We start from the raw sequence: 22,581 nt of genomic DNA on the forward strand, positions 1-22,581 counted from the left end.
ACTATCTGGAGGGCGCCCAGAGATTCTTTGAGACTGGGAAGATTCACTTTGGGCTAGTCAATCGCAGGACTCCAATGCACTCAAAGGGAAAAAATCTATTGGCAATATATATTTTTTTGGGGGGGGGGTGGCCTAATAGCAAGATGATCGTTAACTGAGCAGGACCTCCTACCAGAGGAGTGAGAATGTGAAGCTCTATGTAGACTGCCTGGTCTCTAGAAAATCCCAGGGAAAGGGTGACCATCCTTAGTGGGCCTAATGTCAATCGAGGGGAGGTTGCAAGTAGTTTGCCAGCTAGCTAGGGACTATTAAAATTAACCACCACGCAGTCTCCTGGCCACGGTTTCCTATCCTTGCCTATATTCTTCATACCATATAATAGCATCCGCAAGCTCCCTCCTGTGATAGAGATATGAGCTGATCCACTGCATCACCTTATTTTTAAGTTATTGATTAGATTCGCTATTAGGGCTGGAACAGGAGGGGCCATTCCCTAGGACTATAACATAAGGTACTGCTGCTGGGGGCGAATTTAGCACACCCCCAGGGTTTAAGGGAGACACAGGGTGCAGTCTCCCCCTTAATGATCCCGAGGTCGTGGAAGGGGATCAATACTGCAGGAGCTATGAGTTACTTCCACAGCCCTTGCTTTAAACCTGGTTGGGAGGACCCTGACGCTACACCACCAGCTTCAAGGGTTGCCGTCGGGCCCCTCACACTGGTAAGTTCACCTATCCCCCGTAGCTCTTCTTCAGTACCCTGCCCTTTGGCGAACCCAACCCTCCACTTGTTCATCAAGGAAAATAATTCAGACAACCTATCTTCAATATGAGAAAGTCTCAACAGGATTGGGTCCAGCTTGTTATTCAGCAATATCTCGAGGTCTCTAATCTAGACATTCCTGTGAAGAGAGTCCGTCTCCCCTCCAGGTGAAATGAGAATAGGAGGGCCCGCCGATAAAAACTCTGCAGTGGGCTGGGTACAAGCACAGGCCTTCCTTTTTCATTTCCACCTTGGACTGATGGCTAATGTGGTCGAAGTTATAAATCTGTCTGTTCCTGCGGTGACCCCCATTTGATCTTCCTCACGCTCCCCCATAAGGCTCCTATCCTGGGAAGGCCCCACCAAACTACTTCAGGTGAATAGCTCAACAAGTTCTATTTCTTTGGACACAGCCCCCACATCCCGATGGGGGAAGCTTTCTATGGACGACAAAGAGGAAGCGGTGGACAAAGGTTTGGTGGGAGGGCCTTTCTTTCTGACCATTGTTACAACATGCTTAAACACCATTTAGGGCCAGTTCACAACGTCATCAACTGGGTTGCAACTGAATTAAGCCAATCCGGGACGTCAATAAGGCATCCTCACGAGGCAGTCAAGTAAAACAGTCTCGGGCACTAGTTAACAAATCCCGGAAAACAAAAATACCATGATCATGACCTCTTTCTGGGTAAAATGTCTCTGCAGCACCGATAACAGAACCGATAACCTCAAAACGTCTCATTTAGGGATGAGCCAAAGGGGGTGGCCCCAACTCTTCCTGCCGCTGACAGGTGCAGATGAGCCCGCTCATGGCCCGGTGTTCGCCCGGGACATGCTGAGGGAGTCCTGCCGAAGTTAAGTAGCGCCTCCTGCCGCGTGCACAGACCGAAGCGGCTTCCTGCCGTGATCGGCACTGGGGGTGAAGATCTGTCCCCTCCTTCAGCTGGAAATGGCTCCCGCACTGCGGAAGCCCTGCTGGAGTTAAGTAGCGCCTCCTGTCGCGTGCACAAACGCAAGAAGCTTCCTGCCACGATCGGCACTGGGGGTTGAAGTCCTGCCCCCTCCTTCTGCTGGAAATGGATCCCGCAGTGCTGGAGCCCTGCTGGAGTTAAGTAGCGCCTCCTGGTGCGTACACAGACCCAAGCGGCTTCCTGCCGTGATCGGCACGCAGGGTTGAATTCCTGCCCCCTCCTTCTGCTGGAAACTGTACCATCATGTCAGTAGTAAGGATATTTGTATAGCTTCCCAATACCTCGCTGTCATAAAGTGGTTTATTAGTTAGGGAAGGTTGAACCTTAACCAACTAACAAGACACACACTGCTTGGGTTCTCAATGCAATGCTCAGTAAATCTCTGCTCAGCCCCTGGTAGCTATGGCACAAGCAGCAGGCAATTTTCGAGAGAAATTCCTCTGTAGTTCAAGCAGTACCACCAATTTGAAAGACAAGACAATAAAATGCCTAAAGCAACAGGAAGGGGGGGGGGGGAGGGGGGTTGTCTGAAGACGTTTCCCCCCTCATGCAATTTCCATCGGAATTAGACAACACAGAAAAAATTGTTTGAACAGAATTACACCAAAATTTGCAGAAAGCTAGATGTTTACTCAGAAAATGTGCTTTTGGTGATTTGGTGTAACTCTGTTCACCTGTTTTGGAGAAATTACGGTTCAAATAATAGAAATACTTGGTTGGTTGGTCCCGTGGGACACCGCAACCAAAAAATAGAGCGCTTTGATTGGTTGCAAGGGTTTATTTTCTGTTGGCTGGTTCGGTTCTCCAGAACCGAGAGGTTCTGTATGATGGAATGCTATTATTGACTGGCAGTAACATTAAAGAACATTTTTCACCACCATTACTGGACACGGGACTCAGTCCCTATGTCCTGAAAGCTAAAAATAAAGGAGGTTGTAGGGAGCAGCTTAGAGACCCAGAGTGTCAATCCCGTGTTGTTTTGTGGTACTCTGTCAGGAACCACCACTGCTCCTGCTGGACTCCCCCATGGCAAAAAAAAAGCTAATTAAAAAAAGGAATAATCTGGGGTGGGGGACCATGAATGGTTGCCGACTTGTTGGGGCATGACCGATGGTGGAGTTTGGATACAGGGCCCGGCCGTAGGCAAGGCCTTGTGGCCAACTGCCCTCCTCGCATAGTCTTCAACTGTGCACAGCAGTGGTTTGGCCACCCATGTGGGGTTGCATGCAGAGCCTAGCCTGGCGCTCTGGGGCCAACCCCTCTCCTTGCATGGCATTTGGCCTTGCAAAGCAGGCGTTTGCCTCCCATGGGGAGTTAGCCACAGATCGAAATGAGATTTTACTTTAGAAACATAGAAACTCACTGAACAAAACAAAGGTTAAAGTGCAGTAATATGTTAGTAACATAATAAAATTGTAACTTACATTTGAAAAATTTTATGAAAAAACCAAAGGTTAAGTCAGAGTCAAACAAAGCCTGTGAATAATTAAAACTACTCTTTAACAAACAAAAAATCACCAGATATACATAACTAACATAAGTATAGCCTGCTGCGCTAATATGCTCTACTTATGACTGCACACATTGCATCATTGATGACGTGTGAAATCTAATTATGCAAATTATGCTTCAGTGTTTTTTTGGTTTCAGTACTGTCAATCAATCAATCCATCAGGGAATTTTAAAGTGCGCTACTCACCCGAGAGAGTCTCAAGGCGCTGGGGGGTAGGAGAGGGGGAGGTGCAGCTCCGAGTCAGCCGAAAAGCCAGGTCTTGAGGCTTTTCCTGAAGGTGTGCAGGGTAGGGGAGTGTCTCATATTGACGGGGAGCTCATTTCAGGCCGTATGAGAATGCTCTTCCACCCGCTCTGGTTCTGCGAATGTGCGGGGTTTCTGCTAGGGCGAGGTCAGCGGAGGTTTCTTTTGGATACGTGGAAGGAGACTCTTTCGTTGAGGTATTTCGGTCCGGTGTTGTGGAGGGATTTGTAGGTGTGCGTGAGTATCTTGAAGGTTACTCTCTTAGTAGTTTTAGTATTTGAAGGCCACCTTTAACCATTGTTGTTTCAGTCAATATGTTTGTGTGTGTCTGTACAAAAATATAAATTGCACATGCAGACATGCACATATATATATTGTCCGCGTGGTGTGGCCTATTAACATTATGCCCCACTGTCTCCTAAGGATACTTACTTGGAAGAAGTGAGAAAAACACGGCAATAAACAACATTGCTTTTGCAGCAAAAGAGACAGATCGAATTTAAAGAAACCTTTGGCATCAAACAGTATTGCCTTAACGGCTTAAGAGACAGATCGAACTCAAAGCAACCTTTGACCCAGCCTATTTGAACTTGCCGGATTAGGAGGAATCTTGCAATAAAAATGCGGTGATACTGTGCAGCATTTCTTTTATTTCATGACTTTATATTCATTTTTATATTCAGGCACATGTTTCTGAGCGATTGGCAGCCCAGTGCACATATTCCCAGTGTTCCCGTTTAGGCAGGTGACATAAATGTTGTCCAGCTATGAGCGTTTATTTGCACACAGGACGGGAGAGGGGCATTATATTGCTGGTTACGTAGAAATTAAGATTTGCAGATATTCTTGTATTTTTTGTATTATGCAAATTCGGTAGATATCGGAGCTGTTCTCACAGTACCAGTGACATTGCCTATGTGTACAACTACAATAATATGGTTACACTTTACATTCGTTCCACATCGGTGCACTTTATTCAGGCTACAGTATTTTGTCTATGTCTATTTCGTACCTGCAGGGGGAGGGCTATATATACTAATACTGTTTGGGCCCCAATTTGATTGACAAAGGCTTATGCGAAGCCGAAACACGTCTCCTTGAGCTCGGGGTCGAGGGAGACCCAGGAAAATAAAAGTGCCTTATTCCAGCAGCTTTCGTGTACGTGCCTTCTTCTTTGGGAGCAGGACTGTTTGGATATATATATATATATATATATATATATATATATATATATATTCCACAAGAAAGCTCCATTTTACCGGGGGCCTAGGACCCTGCAGGGCGGGCTCTGTAGACAGGAACGGAGAATCCTGTTGCTGCGGATTGTGCCAAGAAAAAATGCAGAGCTTAACTCCGACTTCTGTTCTAGCCTGACATTTTATTCGTCTGCATAACAGCATTTAAAACCACTCATTTTCCTTACGCGTTTCAGCGTTTGCCGCCTTGCTCACAGGTGAGTGTCATTTAGTCCTAGTGGTCACATGGCCTTAAGAACAACTACAGGCCCCATGATGCACCAACATCCAACTTCGATGATGTGACAAGGTAAAATCATTTCATTATGCTCAATAGCGTTATCTGCTTGCCAAATGTCATGAACTGAAATGTCATCATTAAAGGTGCAAACATGAATTTGTTTCTTTGGCAAAGTGCATATTGCTGCTGTCATGCTTTTAATACTTGCTTGAATTGCGGTGTTGTCAAAGAGAGGGATCTCCTCTAGATACTTTCACAAATTGCGGTGTTTTGGGATCTCTTCTCTCCTCTCCCTTTCTCACTCACGTTTACCCAATAGCCGTGGTAATCCAATGGCAGGTACGCTCTTAAAGCGGGTCATGCCCCCTCAGTTTAATATTCCACAAGAAAGCTCCATTTTACCGGGGGCCCCCGACCCTGCAGGGCGGGCTCTGTAGACAGGAACGGAGAATCCTGTTGCTGCGGATTGTGCCAAGAAAAAATGCAAAGCCCAACTCCGACTTCTGTTCAAGCCTGACATTTTATTCGTCTGCATAACAGCTTTTAAAACCACTCATTTTCCTTACGCGTTTCAGCGTTTGCCGCCTTGCTCACAGGTGAGTGTCATTTAGTCCTAGTGGTCACATGGCCTTAAGAACAACTACAGGCCCCATGATGCACCAACATCCAACTTCGATGATGTGACAAGGTAAAATCATTTCATTATGCTCAATAGCGTTATCTGCTTGCCAAATGTCATGAACTGAAATGTCATCATTAAAGGTGCAAACATGAATTCGTTTCTTTGGCAAAGTGCATATTGCTGCTGTCATGCTTTTAATACTTGCTTGAATTGCGGTGTTGTCAAAGAGAGGGATCTCCTCTAGATACTTTCACAAATTGCGGTGTTTTGGGATCTCTTCTCTCATCTCCCTTTCTCACTCACGTTTACCCAATAGCCGTGGTAACCCAATGGCAGGTACGCTCGTAAAGCGGGTCATGCCCCCTCAGTTTAATATTCCACAAGAAAGCTCCATTTTACCAGGGGCCCCCGACCCTGCAGGGCGGGCTCTGTAGACAGGAACGGAGAATCCTGTTGCTGCGGATTGTGCCAAGATATCAGAGCTGTTCTCACAGTACCAGTGACATTGCCTATGTGTACAACTACAATAATATGGTTACACTTTACATTCGTTCCACATCGGTGTACTTTATTCAGGCTACAGTATTTTGTCTATGTCTATTTCGTACCTGCAGGGGGAGGGCTATATATACTAATACTGTTTGGGCCCCAATTTGATTGACAAAGGCTTATGCGAAGCCGAAACACGTCTCCTTGAGCTCGGGGTCGAGGGAGACCCAGGAAAATAAAAGTGCCTTACTCCAGCAGCTTTCGTGTACGTGCCTTCTTCTTTGGGAGCAGGACTGTTTGGATATATATATATATATATATATATATATATATATATATATATATATATTCACTTAAAAAACCATAGGTTTCACACATGTTATAGTTAGGTGGATATTTCACTCGTAAAAAAACAATGAAATTCCACCGTTCTAGTTAGTTCAGATAACTATAACTCGCGCGCCCGCAATCCTCTGCTCATGACGTCACATATTACATCACTCATGACATGGTCAGTGGCATCACTCTTGACATCACTGATGACATCATCCTTGTGATAGAGTGGCGGTCGCGCGAGTTATAGTTATCTGAACTAACTATAACGGTGGAATTTCATTGGTTTTCTACGAGTGAAATATCCACCTAGCTATAACATGTGTGAAACCTATGGTTTTTTAAGTGAATTTGCAAGGTTTTTTAAATGCTAATTCCTAACTATAACGTGTGTGAAACCTATGGTTTTTTCAGTGAATTTGTACGTTTTTTTAAATGCTAAGTTATGTATGTATTATTATATATTTATTTTTCAAAAAACTATGTATTAAAAAATTATTTTTTTTATGGTTTTTCACCGTGCACGCACCCCCGCGATTTTTTTTAAAAAAAATTAAAATGTTTTTTTCTGCCTTCGGGGTCCTTCAGGGACCCCCTGACAAAGGCAAGGGGGTCAGGAACTCTCTACCCTGCCCCCTTTTCACGTTCGCCACCTTCCTTTTCCACTCTCGCACTGAAAACAAACAAAATGGCGGCCGACACTTCCTGATTTCGACCGATTCGAACGTTGACTGACATGTAACAACCAATCAGAATTACGCTCGCGCACGTTAGGGTGCGCGCACGGTACGCGCACGGTGCGCGGCTATAGATATGTATGTGCTTTTAAATGCAATTTTCTCAGGAACTACTGAACAGATTGACTCCATATATGCAAAAGGCACATCCCTGACCTGAGGACTACCTCTCTGCCAAATTTCAAGTAATTCTGTTCAGCCGTTCGGGCTGTACCTTCGACTAAAGGTCCTATGGGAAAATGCATGGGGAAAACGCGTTTTGGGACCCCCCTTTTTTCTCAGCCCCCGCTTGACGAACCCCCCCGAGACTTTCAGGGTAGGAGCTGAGCGGAGCACCCCATTAGTTTTGAAAATTTCGCGAAGATTCGTCAACCGGCGCCAAAGTTATTCAAAATAGAATTTTGAGACTCCCTATGGAAACACGGTCCTAACTATAACTATCTACTTGCGACCGCCAGTAGATAATATATAAATATATATATATATATATATATATATATATATATATATATAAATTTGTTTTTTAAAAGTATGTGTTACGAATATTGAATCTTTATTTACCTATATGCACTTGTACTCACCTTCACTATAAAGTGGGAGTTGATATTCTGCAGTCTGTAGTTTTGTAAGTCAGTGTTTTTATCCTCAATATTCGGATATACTACAATTTCTTCCAAGCTAGTTTTAAAAACTGCCAATTAACTTTGCATAACAAAAACAGTCTGGAGAGTAGCACTACAAACGAACAGTGGTGTTTACAGATCCCCTAGTTTATTTGGGAGGGCTATGGTACTTCATTGATTACCAAGGATACACAATAAAATGAAACAAGGAGTATCCCTTTCATTAGAACAGAATACTTTAATGCATATGTCTGATTGGTCAAGCATGATAAATGGTCACCCAGAAACATCTTTGAAGTGTTGTCTCGATTTACTCATAATGGAGTAAAATGGTATTGTGTGCTGGTTATTGTCATTATATTAATTCCTCTGTGAGGTTAAGCCTACTTCTAGTGTGAAATAACGAACAATTAGTAAATGTATTGTTTTATCTCCTCAGGGGTGACCGCGAAGCAGTGAAAAGAATAGCCTACGAATTTGTTGAAACGAAAGCCAAGGAAGGAGTCATTTACGTGGAGGTCAGATACAACCCTCACATCTTGGCAAACTGCAAAGTAGATCCTATGCCCTGGGGACAAAAGGAGTAAGTCATTTCATGCCTTAGAAGACCTTTATTGTATAATGCTCCTTATCCCTTTTTTGCCATTTATTAACAAATATTTCACTTTTGCAGGTAGTTTTTTTTTTTTTTTAAAAATGAATCATTTCGAAATCACTCAAAGTTGAATTATCATTTCGAAAAGTGTCTTGTGTTCCTTGTGTTTCGGTTCAGAGAGGACCTGGCCTGGCAGGTTGGGCTGAGCTGTTTCTCTTGGAGCAAGGTCAAGACTGATTTGCATATGGCTGGTTCCAAACTGAGGGGGCCACTGAGCAAAAGAACGATGGGTTGGAATGATGTCCTGAATGACTGCTAGTGGTTTGACAAATTGCAAGCTTTCCCTCATCACATTTTGTAGGTTTGAAACATTTGTTCATATTGCATAGACAATAACAAGACACTTCTTCACATTACCTAGTCAATGGAGGAAGGAAATCTGGTGTAGTGCCTAAGCTGCTACCCTTTTTTGGGTGTTCAAATCTTGCCCTATGTAGTCGAAAGAACATCATGTAATTAAAGGCAAATTACTTGCTTACCCCTGCTTAAAAAGATAAATATGTTGGTCTCCAATTGATGTTCAGAATCTTGTATTAATCGTGTAACACCACAAGTAACATGCTCCCCTTCTAGGTTTTCGCTATATAACTTCCACTGCACCACAGCTGTAAGAGGCACTAGATGGGTTACTTTACATGGCAGAGGGTTGTTGAGACTTTAACCAGTGGTTTAAGCAAAGAGTATGTGTTGGAGGCCACTGCTGGCAGCCTTTTTGGTTCTACAAGTAGGTTGTTCTCAATGGAAGAAAAGGTGATGGCTGTCATTTGGGGGGCTGTTGTCACAACCACCTTCCACCTTAAGAGGCAGTATCTGTTTTCATCATTAAAAATGTAAATTGATACTTGTATAGCGCACTACTCACCCGCAAGGGTCTCAAGGCGCTTGTATGAATACCGCTGTGGAACCCATCCTGGCTTTCCCTGTGAGGCATCCACTCCTGGGCACCCCCAAGGTGGAGGCCAGGCATCCTTAGCGTTGTGGGGGCCGTTGTGGAGATTAAGCAAGCTATTGCCCAGAGTTGCAGAGTGAGACTCCATGATTGGAATGGCACTGAGGCGAGAATTATCAGGTCCGTGGAATTTTTTTGAGCCCAAGACCCGCCGAGGCAGGGAATTGAACCCTGGTCCCGGGCTAGACCTCTGCATCAGGGTCTGCCGCTCTAATCATTGAGCCACACTTCTCCACTGGTGTCAGTTTGGTCTGTGCTGTGTCTCTGGGATGTAGGCCAATGATGCATGCTAAGTGGTACCATTGAAAAATATCTGCTTCTTCTGGTACACATAAACTTATCCCTAGAACCAGTAAGAAACATAAGGAAATAGCTATGATATGTGGCCCTCTGACCTCTTGGCTGGTATCAAAAAACATAAAGTAGGAGAGCAGAGGGCCCTGCATACCTGTAGGGTCTATTTCCGCTGTACTGCTACAATAATGATACCTTCAAACCTGAAAGGGCTATATAGCTAAGGAAAAAAACTTCATAAAAAATGGGGATAATAAATCTGAAAATAACAAGGCAACCTATTTATTTGGAATTACAAGGAGCTTGTCAAACTTGAAGAAACTATGTGTATGTATGTATGTGGTATTTCTATAACACAAACCTAGACAACCGGCTGCGGAGCACTGTACTTGGTCAAAGACAAGCACATAAAGTCAGCAAGCGATAGGAGAGAGGTAGCCGGTTTGAAGCCTGTTAATAAATTGTGAAGTAGTGCGCATCTTCAACTGTTACCTAAGTTGGAGCAGCGTTGGGGTGGTCATGATGGATATGAAGATGGTGTTCCAGACCATGAGTGCATTCTGGGTGAATAGTTTATATCAGAGACATCCCCTCCCCACACTAAATTATTATCAAATGGCCTCATGTGAAATGAGCCAAATAGCATAAGAACCTTACTAGGCATAGTAACTTTCAAAGTGTCTCTAAACAGCATCAGGCTTACACGAGGTGGCCTTGCACTGATGAAACACCATTTTCACTGAAGCCAAAGTTGTCTTATCATTCGGCTATGATTCCACTTTTGACTTGTGTCTAGTTTTTCAGGGACACAGAGTTGTTTCTTATTTTTATATCTGTAGATAATGTGAAGAACAATTACATTTCCCAAACTAACTATATATAGTTCACTTAATGAACGATAGAAAGATATGCGTTTCAATTTCATGATTTACAAAGTCGGCCATATATTGAATTATGTGAACCTGTTTCAACATTGAAATTCAGAGTGTTCTATGGATTAATAGGGCAGTTCTGAGACTACAATATGTGAAGATTCAAATAAACAAAGAGTTTTGTTAGAAATAGCAATTACGCGAATGTAGAAAACAATATCAAAACATAGCAGACATTATTAAATGTATGCTTCCGAGGATGAAACAAAATATGAAATAATTAAATAAAAACTCTAATAAAAGGACATTGGAGTGAATGCCATTGAAAGCAAATCAGAAAATAATTAATTTCGAGCAACATGATAATAGGTAAAAAGTATCGGGGCATGAAAACGGCCGCAGGGAGTGTGAAGGATCCAAGTACAGAGAATGTGTCCAGATTGGTTAAAAATACGAGTGACAGGGGTGGAAACTTCGGGTGTGTGAGTAGAGGAAAAAGAAAAAAAGTGGGTAGGGAGGAAGGTAATGCGTTTAAGGAGGAAGGAGCAGAAACAAATGGAATGGGAAGAAAAAAAAGTAAAGCAGACAATTATGTAGCAAGTGAGCGTAGAAAATAGGAAGAAGGCTTTACTTAAGATTTTCAGCCAGACTAACTTGTTGAATGCAATTTTGAGATAAATGGCATTTATCATCAAGGCCCGTTTATCTTTGATGGTTAAAGGAAACATCTTTGACACAATAGATTTTCAAAATTTGTAATCTACATCTTAGCTTTTCTTAGAGATTGCATACCCACAGATTGCAGAACTGTTTGCAGCAATAGGAAGGAGGGAGGAACATTTAGGGGCACATGCATCAAGCATTTTACTGGTAGCAAATGGGTTGATTCGCAGAATCGGCCCGTTTGCGCCTTGAAAAATGCCCTTTCCAATGCATGTATCTTTTTGCATTCGCAAAATAGGTAATCACAATTTTTTGTGATTACCTAGATTGCGAATGCATTTAGGGAATCGCAATTTGCGATTCCCTATTTGAGATGCATGAAGCATTTCCTAAATGCGAGTGTGCATTTAGGAAACGCTAATTACTATCAACTTGAAGTTGATGGTAATTTGTGCATGCATTGGAAAATGCAAAAGAAAATTCATTTTTCCAATGCGCCAGGTAGTGCACCTATGCCCTTAGGGCATGTGTGTGCTACACATTTAGCATACTTACCTTTTTTGCGGGGTGCCTCAGGGGGGCCTTAGGCCCCCAGGCAACCTTGGATTTGCATTCTCAAATTGCGATTACCACTTTGGTAATCGCTAATTGCGAATGCATTCCCATACATTCCTATGGGCCTGTAGGCCCATAGGAATGAATGGGAATGCATTCCCTAATAGCGATTTGCAAATTGCGAATCGCTACTAGGGAATGTTAAGGTATTCGCAAGATTAATTGCGAATCTTTCATGCATAGGCAGTTGTGATTACCAAATAGCGAATCCTTAAAATTCGCTATTTGGTAATCGTAAATTATTACCTTGATGCATATGCCCCTTAGATACCTGAAACCAGAAGGATGGAAGAAAGCTGCAAATCTGTTAAAAGTGTTACCTCAGTCTGGTCTCTTGATTTTGTGTTTTATCTTAGTTTGATTAAAGAGCGCGGGTATACTTTGTAATACTTCTCAGAAATATTCTCAAGTTATCCGTAAAGAAATGTGAACCGTTCCCTATAGCATATGGTAAGTTTCTATTAGGCTCACATGACGTAGACAAAAGTAGAGTTTACATCTGCTATATGATAGTAGACTGTAGTCCGTCTAATATCCGTAAGCCTTGTAGACACAACACAATAAATTAATGATAGACTTAATTAAAAAACATTTATCTTTAAAACAGTTTTTTGAAGTGATTAAATATGTAACTTTTGTTCCTAGTCAGGGCACTTCATTTATCTATTTACCACATTCTTGAGAAATACTATTACCTCAGATTTACTCTTTCTTCTTCTTCTTTTTACTCATTGAGCTATATATTAATTAGAAGTCCGATCCAATACTCCAGCAACAAGACAGTGACCTTTTATGTTTTACTTATGGTAAGATCTCATTTCAATAATCAAAACAAGTAGAGTGCACAGCTTGCAGTGATCGCCATCTCATCAATGTGTGACACACGTGTTTTTGCACAGTAAATGGTGTCTGCATTCAGAATGTCAGTACAATATGCGATCTAATAGTTGGCAGAATTCTCTTTTACAGATCACTGACGACTAACCATTAAGGAACATACCTGACAACATTAAACTTCCTGCAGATGCAGGTTCATATAACATGTTTTTCTATTTGTGCTGTCCAGCAGACATGGTGATGTGTCCTGAAGGCCACTGATGCCTCATAGTATGGTTATTTTACGTAGAAACGTGTTGACCTCCGCAAGTGGGTAGTATTATTCCCCACTTCATTTTTAACCCTATCACTGAGAGGCATAATAAAATATAACTGACCCACCCAGAAGATAGTTTTCAGATATACACATTTTCCCCTCTGCACCATATCCTCACACCAAAAACCTTTCTTAGGTTGGCATACACTCATACCTCAGCAAAAAAATAACCCCCTTTAAGCTCACCATCAATACAGGGGGTAGTAGCTTGCACCCTGATCTTCTTGTTTGGTGTCAGGAAGAGCACGAGTAGGAAGCCTGCTACCTGTTTAGTGGATGAGAGCCTTCCCCCTAATACAGTGAAGAATGTGTACTCACTGAATTTATATCCTTGTCCCAGTGACACCCACATTTTGCATGCTAAGATCTAATGAGATTGTACTGACTGTCCTCATAAATCCTCCAGACACTAATGTATTTAAAGACTTAGTACAAAATACTGCCTCCAGATTCACTGGGGTGAGTACTGTATATTTTAATTAAATTGATGTGTAACAATCTTACACAATCTTGCTTTTCAAAATAGCATACCACTTTACGGTTCTTTCAACCTCAAAATATGCATACCAATTTGTAGCTTCATGTAAATTATTGAGATTTTATTTAAATTAGCGCTTTACCAACTTAGATGTTTCTCTAGTCCCTTATTCTCATATTTAGCTCTTTTTCATAATTTTGTTTCTTGACTTACCCCTGGGATTTGGGTGTATAAATGATGAAGTCTTCCCCTTTCTTAAACTTTCCATAAACTGTAGAGCTTAACCCCTTATGGTAAAAGTGGTTAAGCGTAGGCCTTACATGTTTAAAGCCTGTGTACTTCTGGAGTTTTGCTGTTCTGTGCTCAAGAAAATTTGGAAGTACAGGTTTTCCTGGCATGGTTCCAAACACAGGAAAAAGAGTTCTTAAACTTTAATCTACCAGCATAGAATGAATGAAAGCTACAAACTCTTCTGTACTTCAAAGTGAACAATATATTAAATTTGGTTTTGTTAAAACAGTGGACCCATAGTTTTTATTTTGACACTAATGCAATGTAATTGGAAATTGGGTAGTGTCCATCTTCCAAGATCTTTCTGTTGAGATCATTTCAGTCATCCAATGCATTGTTTTTACCTACCCATATAAAAATTAAACTAACTCTTGGATCTTAGACAAATATGCTTTTGGGATAAGTATTTTGGACTGATATAAAAATTACTAAATTGCATTGGATGACTCCTAACTGAATTCCTCTCTCCTTGTTTTATAATTCGGCAAACTCAAGGGCCTAAGAACTCTGGAGATTCCTATGAATAGTTTATAAACAACTTCCTTAAGTACATTGCAAGGATGTGTGTTTTAACAAATCCCTAGATAGTGGATGGAATCCATAATTAGTGTAGCTTTCTCCCTAATTTACAAGGAATAACCTTGGTCTAATTGACTAAAAAGGCCAATATCTTAGCAAAGGCCTTCATTATTAATTATAATAATAATAATACTTATAATTAATAATGAGATTTCTACAGCGCATAGCTACCTCGTGAGGGGTGTCCCAGCGCTTGTTACCGAGCACACCTGTCTCAGTGCAGTTTCTCAACCCCCCGTACATCCTGACTGAAGAACCAAGTTTTAAGTTTTTCCTGAATATTTCCTCTGACTGGGCCTGCCAAACTGCACTTTAGGTGCTAGGAAGCCAAACAACTTTTCGCCCGGCCGTGCTTTCCTCACTCTGGGCTCTATAGCCAGCAGCTCGCTTGCCAAGGTCAGAACCTCTGTTTTTCCTGCATGAAGCTTCAGAAAATGTAGGTCCATCCACTTTTGCGACTTCTGCCAGGCAGAGGCTGAGAGACGCAGCCATCTGGGTGGCATTTTTTGACAGAGTGATAATGATCTGAGTGTCATCAGCATATTACACAATCGAGAACCCTAAGCTCTCAATTACCTCTGATAGTGGGCGCACATACATGTAAAACATGGTTGGGCTCAGCGAGGAGCCCTGTGGCACCCCTTGCTTTAGCGGAAGCACCTTTGACTGATAAGACTTCTGTTCCACCTGAAAGGTGCGACTTTGAAAAAAAGGCCTCAACCCAATGCAGGGCTAGGTTTCCTATCCCACAATTCCAGAGTCTCCCTAACAAAATGTGACACACAGTATCAAACGTGGCGCTAAGATCCAACAGTAATAGCGCTGCAGTGTCACCAGCGTCCAAATTTTGGCACAGAGACTGTGTCGCCAACAGTAAGTCGACTCAGTAGTGTATGTTGCATGGAACCCAGATTGAGTTTTATGGAGCATGCTGCGGCTCTCTATAAAAGACAAAATCTGTTTATTGACGGTTTTCTCTGTATTTTTGAAAAAGAGTGGGAGGAGCAAAACCAGTCAAACGTTTTATGGCTTGCTAGCATCCAGCAGTAGCTTTTTAAGAGAGGAACCACCACTGCATGCTTCCACCTTCTAGATACCTGGCCAGAGTTTAAGGAGTTGTTTATCAATTCATTGTGAACTGGGTGGATCACCTCCAAACCCTGTTCCAAGATAACCATAGAAGGCGGGTCTAAAGGTGAGCCTGATTTTACTGACTCATTTACTGCAGTATATCTTCCTCATGAACAGGTCTGAAACTATTCAACCTAGGGTTGTCCTATGACTGTTCGAATCATATGTTTAATCAAGGAGCATTCCTAGCTTCAGTCTGAAATGAGTCATAAATGTTTGCTACCTTATCCAAAAAGAAGTGGGCCACCATTTTGCAGCCTTCCTCCATTGGAGTGATGGATGCTGAGACAGTGCTTAGTGAAGAAAGAGGCCTTGCCACCCTAAAGAGTTCACAGGAAGAATTTTGTGCCTGCTGGATTTTATTAGTGTAAAATTCACAGCGAGGCTTTTTAATATTTCTGTGATAAATTTTTAATGCTTCCTATAGTCACTTTTGTGAGCAGGATCATCCTCTCTGCGCCAAAGGCGCGCCAGCCGTTTACAGTTTTTTTAAATGCTAGCAGCTCCGCATTAAACCACTCAGCCAAGGGCTGTATTCTGTGAAAGGCTAGCCTTCCACAAGGAGCAATCTAATCCAGGGCGTCATTAACCGAATTTTTTACTTGAGAATCAGCTGTCTTGGTACAGTTCTCCAGACTAGGCCGGTAAGTTGCTAAAGCACCATAAAATGCTGAAGGGGATATTTTATCCCAGCGCCAGGTCCACACCACCGAGGCATCCAGAATCTCCTTCGAGGGCATTTTCGTATGTAACCAAAAGTGGAATGGCACAGTGATCGAACCATACCAGTGGCATGGGATGCTTAACCACTTAGTCAGCTATATTCGAGAAAACAGGATCCAAAGTGTGTCCCAAGTTGTGTGTGATGGATTTAACATGTTGAACCAACTTTGTGCCTTCCAGGTCTGCTGCCACTGTCATGGCTGTGGGGCAAGATAATCCTCAAGATGTAATTCAAGTCTCTAACCACTGCGAAATTAGCATATTAGAGTACCAATGGGGCAAAGACATTGGCTACTGTTGTGACAAAGTTAGTGGTGGTCCCTGGAGGGTGATAAATCAAAGCTCCCGACAAGAGGGCCGCTTCACTTCCCGCAATGCTAAGCTCAGAGAAGATGCATTGAATTTCTTGCTTAAAAATTATTGCAATATCTCCCCGTCTCTGTCCTTGTCTATCTAGCCTGCTAATGGCATAACCTGTTGGAATAGCTTGGAGCGGGTCTGAGGAGGAGTCCTCTCTGATCCATGTCTCCGTGAGAAAGACTGCATCAGGCCGGTACTCTCCCAGAAAATCAAACATATCTAGTTTATGATACACTAGGTCCTGCAGTTCAAAGAGAAAAACTTGGCCCAGGTCTTTGGGGGCTTTCAGCCTTGACACCCATTCTCCAACATGACCTTGGGCGAAAACCCACACCTTTTACACCTACCAACTGTCCTGCAGAGATCTATAGGGGCATATCTACAACAACTTAATGCTGCCGTAGCAGCTTTTTTTTAATCGCCATATTTACAAATTGCCGCTAACTGCACTTTTCCAGCCTAAACGAGAATTTTCAGGATCGCCACTTCTGTTAGTGGGACTTAACGAAAATGAGATGCAAGGTAGGCGTTACTGTGAAAAAACTGCAGCTAACCGCACTTTGCGATATTTACAAAGAAATTCCCGTATGTCGATAACCCCCCATAACTGCTGCTAAGTCCAGTTAGAGGCAGTTTTTTAAGACCAAAAAATAGCTGGTCTTTAAATTGGTGCAAACACTTGGGTCCACATATAGGATGTTTGGGTGCTGGACAGCGCTGCAAGGAATATTGCTGGGCCAGCCCTGCGCCAGAACAAAAGGTCAGGAATGCTCCATATCAATAAGATAGGGTTCCTTCCAGGACCTCATTCATTAAAACTGTTGCATTGCTGTGACTAAACAGTGTTGCAACACTTTTCACTGCGCCATCCTTGCAACACCATGTATTTACTGTATGGCACTCCATGTCGCAATCAATGACAGATACTTCTGGAATCCTGACGCATCTGTCAGCGCTAAAGTCACGCATTGCTGAAATTGTGTCGCAAGCATGATGTAATTCCAGCAATGCATGAAAGGGGCCAGCCTATCCCTATGGCACTGTGTCACCCTTGCGCCTGCCATGGGGCTTAAGGTTTTGACACAGTGGCATCCTAGAATTGTCACAGTGAAATCTGAAATATTTCACTGCGCCACTCCTACGAGGCTTTGTTGGGTGGGAATGCCCACCATGCATACATCATATCTGACGCAGGCATATGCCTAGATGCGTCACTTTGGGAATACGGTGCAACATGGTGCAAAATTCACACTTCAAGTACATCAAGAAAATGACGCACTGGCAGCTTTAAACTGACGGAAGGGGCTCATGAATAAGCCCCACAAAATTTTTCCCCTAAGTTGACGCACAATGGCTGCCATGCGCCAACGCCAATCGATATAAATATATAGATATATATATATATATAGCTCAATATATAGTATATATGCCTTTGCTTGAGATCCATGATCCATGTAGGAGTTCAGAGAGAACCAACTTGCCAGGTGGCCACTTTCATCTTAATTTCATCTTTTGGCTCAGATTTGTATAATACATTGTCAAATACAAAAAAGGCTACAGTGCCATTGGGGATATCTTAAGAGATGTAATGGATTAGGTATTTTGCAATGTCTTGTATGAAAAAACGTTAAAGATTTGGCTGTTTCCGAGCACATGACCCTGCTAACCACCCAGAACCACCCTTGCTGATGCTGTACAGTCGACCTCTGGTGATCAAAGTATGAAAGAACGCCTTTGGTGTCATACGCTATTATGGAATGTACCCACCACTTCATTACTTCTAATGGAATGGGAATGAAGCAGTGTATCATTTGCACATTAGGATTCTCACAGTTCCTTCCATAATAGAAACATAGGGCCTCATTTATGAGGCACTAGCGGACCTTTTACGCCACCGGAGAATCACATTTTTGACGCACTGGTGGCACATTTACAAGGCCACGCAAAGCCACTTTACTTGGCGTTTCATGGCCTTGTAAATATGGGCTCCTTTCACACAGAACAGGGGTGCTGCCGTGGGCGTTCCCATGCAACACCCATGGAATCTGAAGCATTCCCAGATTTACAAGGAATCGTAAACCTGAGAATGCGTCAGATTCCTACACCTCCCTTGTATTTCTCCTAGTTTTTTTCCTCTTTCCATGCGTGATGCATTCTGCAGCACACATAGTAAGAGGAAAGTGCCACAAATTATTATTTTTGTGCAGGAAGGTGTCCCTTCCTTCACAAAAATGGCAGATGGCGATGAGGGAATTTTGTTTTAATTTACCCTTTTCCTCTGTTGAAATCCCCCCCACCCCCACTTGGCTCCGCCGCTCTTACCTGCACGGGCCGCGGTGGGAAAATTAAGTTGTGTAGAGTAATCATTTTATCTTTTGATCCACAGAGGAGACCTCACTCCTGATGAGGTGGTTGATCTGGTTAATCAGGGGCTGAGGGAAGGTGAGAGAGACTTCAACATTAAAGTGAGATCCATTTTGTGCTGTCTACGGCATATGCCAGGTAATGTACTGCCACTCCCACAATTCCGTCATTACATAGTTTGTAGCTGTCTATAGTGCAATACATTTGGAATGTTGAAATGATAAAAGGGTTTATTTTAATATAGTATAGTTAATGTTTATTGACTGTTATCCGCTTACAAAAAGCCAATCATTAATATGGAGAAGTTGAATATTCACATCATTAGCTGCGTGTGTAAATTCCAGAATAATTTGTTTTTAATTTTCAATGTGAAATAATTTCCATATTTTGAGAATAATCATATTGATTGATCGTCCGTCCACTGACAACCCAACAATTCTAGGCCCTGTTGAATGCATATATTTAACATATGCCTTTGTAGTCGAGGCCCTGAATATATGTGTGTTTCAAAATCCTGAAAGTAGATGTGTAGTTTTCTACAGGCTTAAAACAGAATTGTTAGTAAAAACAATGTATTCACAGTACTTTCTCCAGCTAGCCCAAACACAATTTTGTTTTACCTTTTCTGGGGAAAGTTGTACATTTAAGTAGTTGGACCATTAATCGTTCACTCATTAGACATTTAGCAAACCCAAACATGTCTCAGATTTTCAGAAAAAAGAACAAGTCCTTGGTGTGTCCTGCTGGCCTCTACTTGGCAGGGCACACTCGGTTAGCTTCTAAGCCCCAAAAGCAAACATACCTAACACATCTTCCCTAGTAGAAAAGGAAAACTGACAGGGCCCTCTGGCTGCAAGAAGTGGAAGGAGTCAGAAACCCCTGTCCGTGAAGATCTCATCTGCAGCAGAAGTTTGTAAACCAGAGCCCTACCCTGGCTCCTGAAAATCAGCATACACACAATAATTCGGGTTTTAAAATATGCAATTCTTACTATCCCTTGTTCGACTTATTCAATAGTTTTACCAATTTCCTCTATATTTTATTAGGGAAAAGCACTTCACGCAAAGTTAAATTAATATTGGTGAACCATTTATGAGCTAAAGTGCTCAAAATGTGTTCAGCTATGAAGCAGAAGCTAGTATAAACAAAGAGAAATGTTAAAACTGCATTAAAAAGTAATTACTTTGAAACAAAGGTAAGTGAATAAGTGAATGCAGGAGGGGGGAGCTCATCTCTTACCCAAACAACAATTTGCTTCATGTGAATAATCTATGGCTTGCCTCCACTTTGGGGAACGTTTAAACACTTTCTCTAGTTGAATATATATGAATCTTCCCAGAGAGCCCTGTCAGGAAACCGATTTATGGAAACCGGATTTTAGTTTTGTCCATGGTACTGGCCGTATCACGGAAATAGAAGTGCCAGCAGTGTTTCGATATATCTGAAGTGAATGTTGTTTGTTCTATTTATTTTATGTTTTTGAAACTTCTTTTTATTAATAACCATTCACTGTGGCAACATAAAAACTCAATACAAAGAGGGAGAGAATCTACATGTGCAGAAATGTGCAAATAATCGAACAATACGAAACCCACTGTGGACAATCATTCACCAAAATGCCTGGGGGATTTCTTTATCATGTGGAAGCTTTGACATTAATATGTCACTTTATAGCACTGCACTGATAAATGCTTACTGATACTCATAGTTTTTAAACATGATCCATTAGTGAACTAAGAGGCAAGACAGTTGTTACATAAATCCTCCTTGCCCATATTGTTCTAGAGCAACATTATATTCTAATGAAACACAATAGGTTTTTGTACTACTGGTATTCTGATCTCACATATTTGAAAGTGCATTCATATGCAATAATGGAGAAAAAGAAGGGTTTCGATGAAATAAAAAACAATTTAAGCCAGGAAGCTGCAATTTATTCAGGTTTTCTGGATTCACTTTGTGCAGATCTGGGTATCTGTCTTTCCATATGTTAAGGCTTTGTTTTTACCTCTCTGCATGTATCTGTTGTCCTTATATAGCGTCAATGTGGAGTGCTTTACATGACCACCAGTTTCATTCATTGTTTATAGGCATGTGGAGATTAAGAGATTTGCCCTGAATCACAGGATGTTGTGCCGAGACCGAGACTCGAACCCGATTACCCATTTCCAAAGTCGGCAACTCTGGCCATAAGGTCACATCTTGGGTGGAGGGAGGAAGGCAGGCAGAAGGCACATGCAAGCTTGGCTCTTATGGGCGTGAAGTTCCAACAGAACCTCAAGCTGAGCCAGAGCCATTCTTCATGCTTGAGTCTACCGCCTAGCAACATTTTCTTTGTGCTATCAAATAAGTCCAATAAACCTTTCTAATTGCCTTCTGTTCTCTGTGGTTTCTCTAAGTCCAGGCTCCCCCACGGCCATTTGAATTCCTTCATTTGATCTTCTGCACTATAGCCCCTTTGTCACATGCTTCCTTATGAGTTTTCCTTCTTTTTTCAATTGATGAAAATAAGTTTATCAGCACAAATTACAGAAATACAGAGTACTCTACAGTCTAATGAGAACGGAAAAACATTACAAGTAAACAGATATCTGGATGTATCGATATGATAACAATTTGATTGCAAAATATTTAAAATATTATTTGTCAGCAGATCAAAGAAAGACAACAAAAAAAGAAAACGAGGAGGGAGAGGGAGCTGAGAAAAAAAGAGAAAGAGAGAGGAGAAAGATTCAGAAATAAAAATGTAATCTACATATTGGCAAACAAAAGTGATATATTTTAGAATTTACATGGATCTAGAATTAGTTGTCAATATGTAATAAACGTATTGAATTATACACTATTTAAAACACCTGTAGACACGGACACAATTACATTCATTAAGATACAACAAATTAAAATGTCAGCCAACATTTGCTTCAATAAAGCTTTGAGACTTCTTCAGACGATGGTGGATGAGAAGTATAAAATATAAAATATCTCTTGAGTAAAGATGACCAATAGAGAAATATTATTTTTTTTAAAAAGGATGTTTTGAGAAAAGTAGTGACAGGTTACAAGATATGTTCTCTTTCCATGGCAAGTGAGACGGTGACACAAATGCTCTATCAAGCCGATGGTTGTGGGATACTGCCATGCTTAGAAGGATAATGTTTTAGAGTTCTTCCAATTCTCAGTAATTTGCTGGAGAGAAAATGCCAGCATCCGATCTGTAATACTAACATTTACAGAACAACCTTTCCAATCATCAGAGGACTATCTAAAAATAATGTTGTGTAACTAAAATAAATATTTGTATCACAAATAAAAATGTATCTGTTTCCTAACTCATAGCCAAAAATCATCTTTTTTTCACAAAATGGCAGCTACGTTCCAGAGATCTGAATTTGTTTTCTACCTCCGGTCAAATTCACTGGTGGACTTATTTTGAGACTTTGGTACTCTCTACATACTTGCTTTCTGCTGCAGAGTCGGTGATCCTAAAGCATGGGTTGTATATTTTGTCAGTTCCCTGATCACTGGATCTTTACTTGTCCCCTTTTCCACTGATCCCCAGTCTTCTCAAGAGAAGAAGGAAGGAGGGGGTCTTGTGAATGGACCCCTTCAGGACACAGCACATTTTCTTCTACCTTCTCAGAGAGAAGTCAGTATGAACATCAGAAGTGGATTCTTATTCTCTGTC

General features: G+C 41.7%; 1 protein-coding gene across 1 annotated transcript in view; it reads left to right on the plus strand.

Moving 5' to 3' along the window:
* The window catches only part of LOC146812342 (adenosine deaminase-like), a 195,416-nt gene that overhangs the window by 95,847 nt on the left and 76,988 nt on the right, over nt 1-22,581 (plus strand). The window contains exons 4-5 of the mRNA XM_085619335.1: nt 8,209-8,352; nt 18,919-19,034. Coding sequence (XP_085475461.1) covers nt 8,209-8,352; nt 18,919-19,034 — 260 coding nt within the window. The remainder of the gene's footprint in view (nt 1-8,208; nt 8,353-18,918; nt 19,035-22,581) is intronic.

The sequence above is a fragment of the Triturus cristatus genome, chromosome 7 (genome assembly GCF_964204655.1).
Source record: "Triturus cristatus chromosome 7, aTriCri1.1, whole genome shotgun sequence".
Lineage (NCBI taxonomy): Eukaryota > Metazoa > Chordata > Amphibia > Caudata > Salamandridae > Triturus > Triturus cristatus.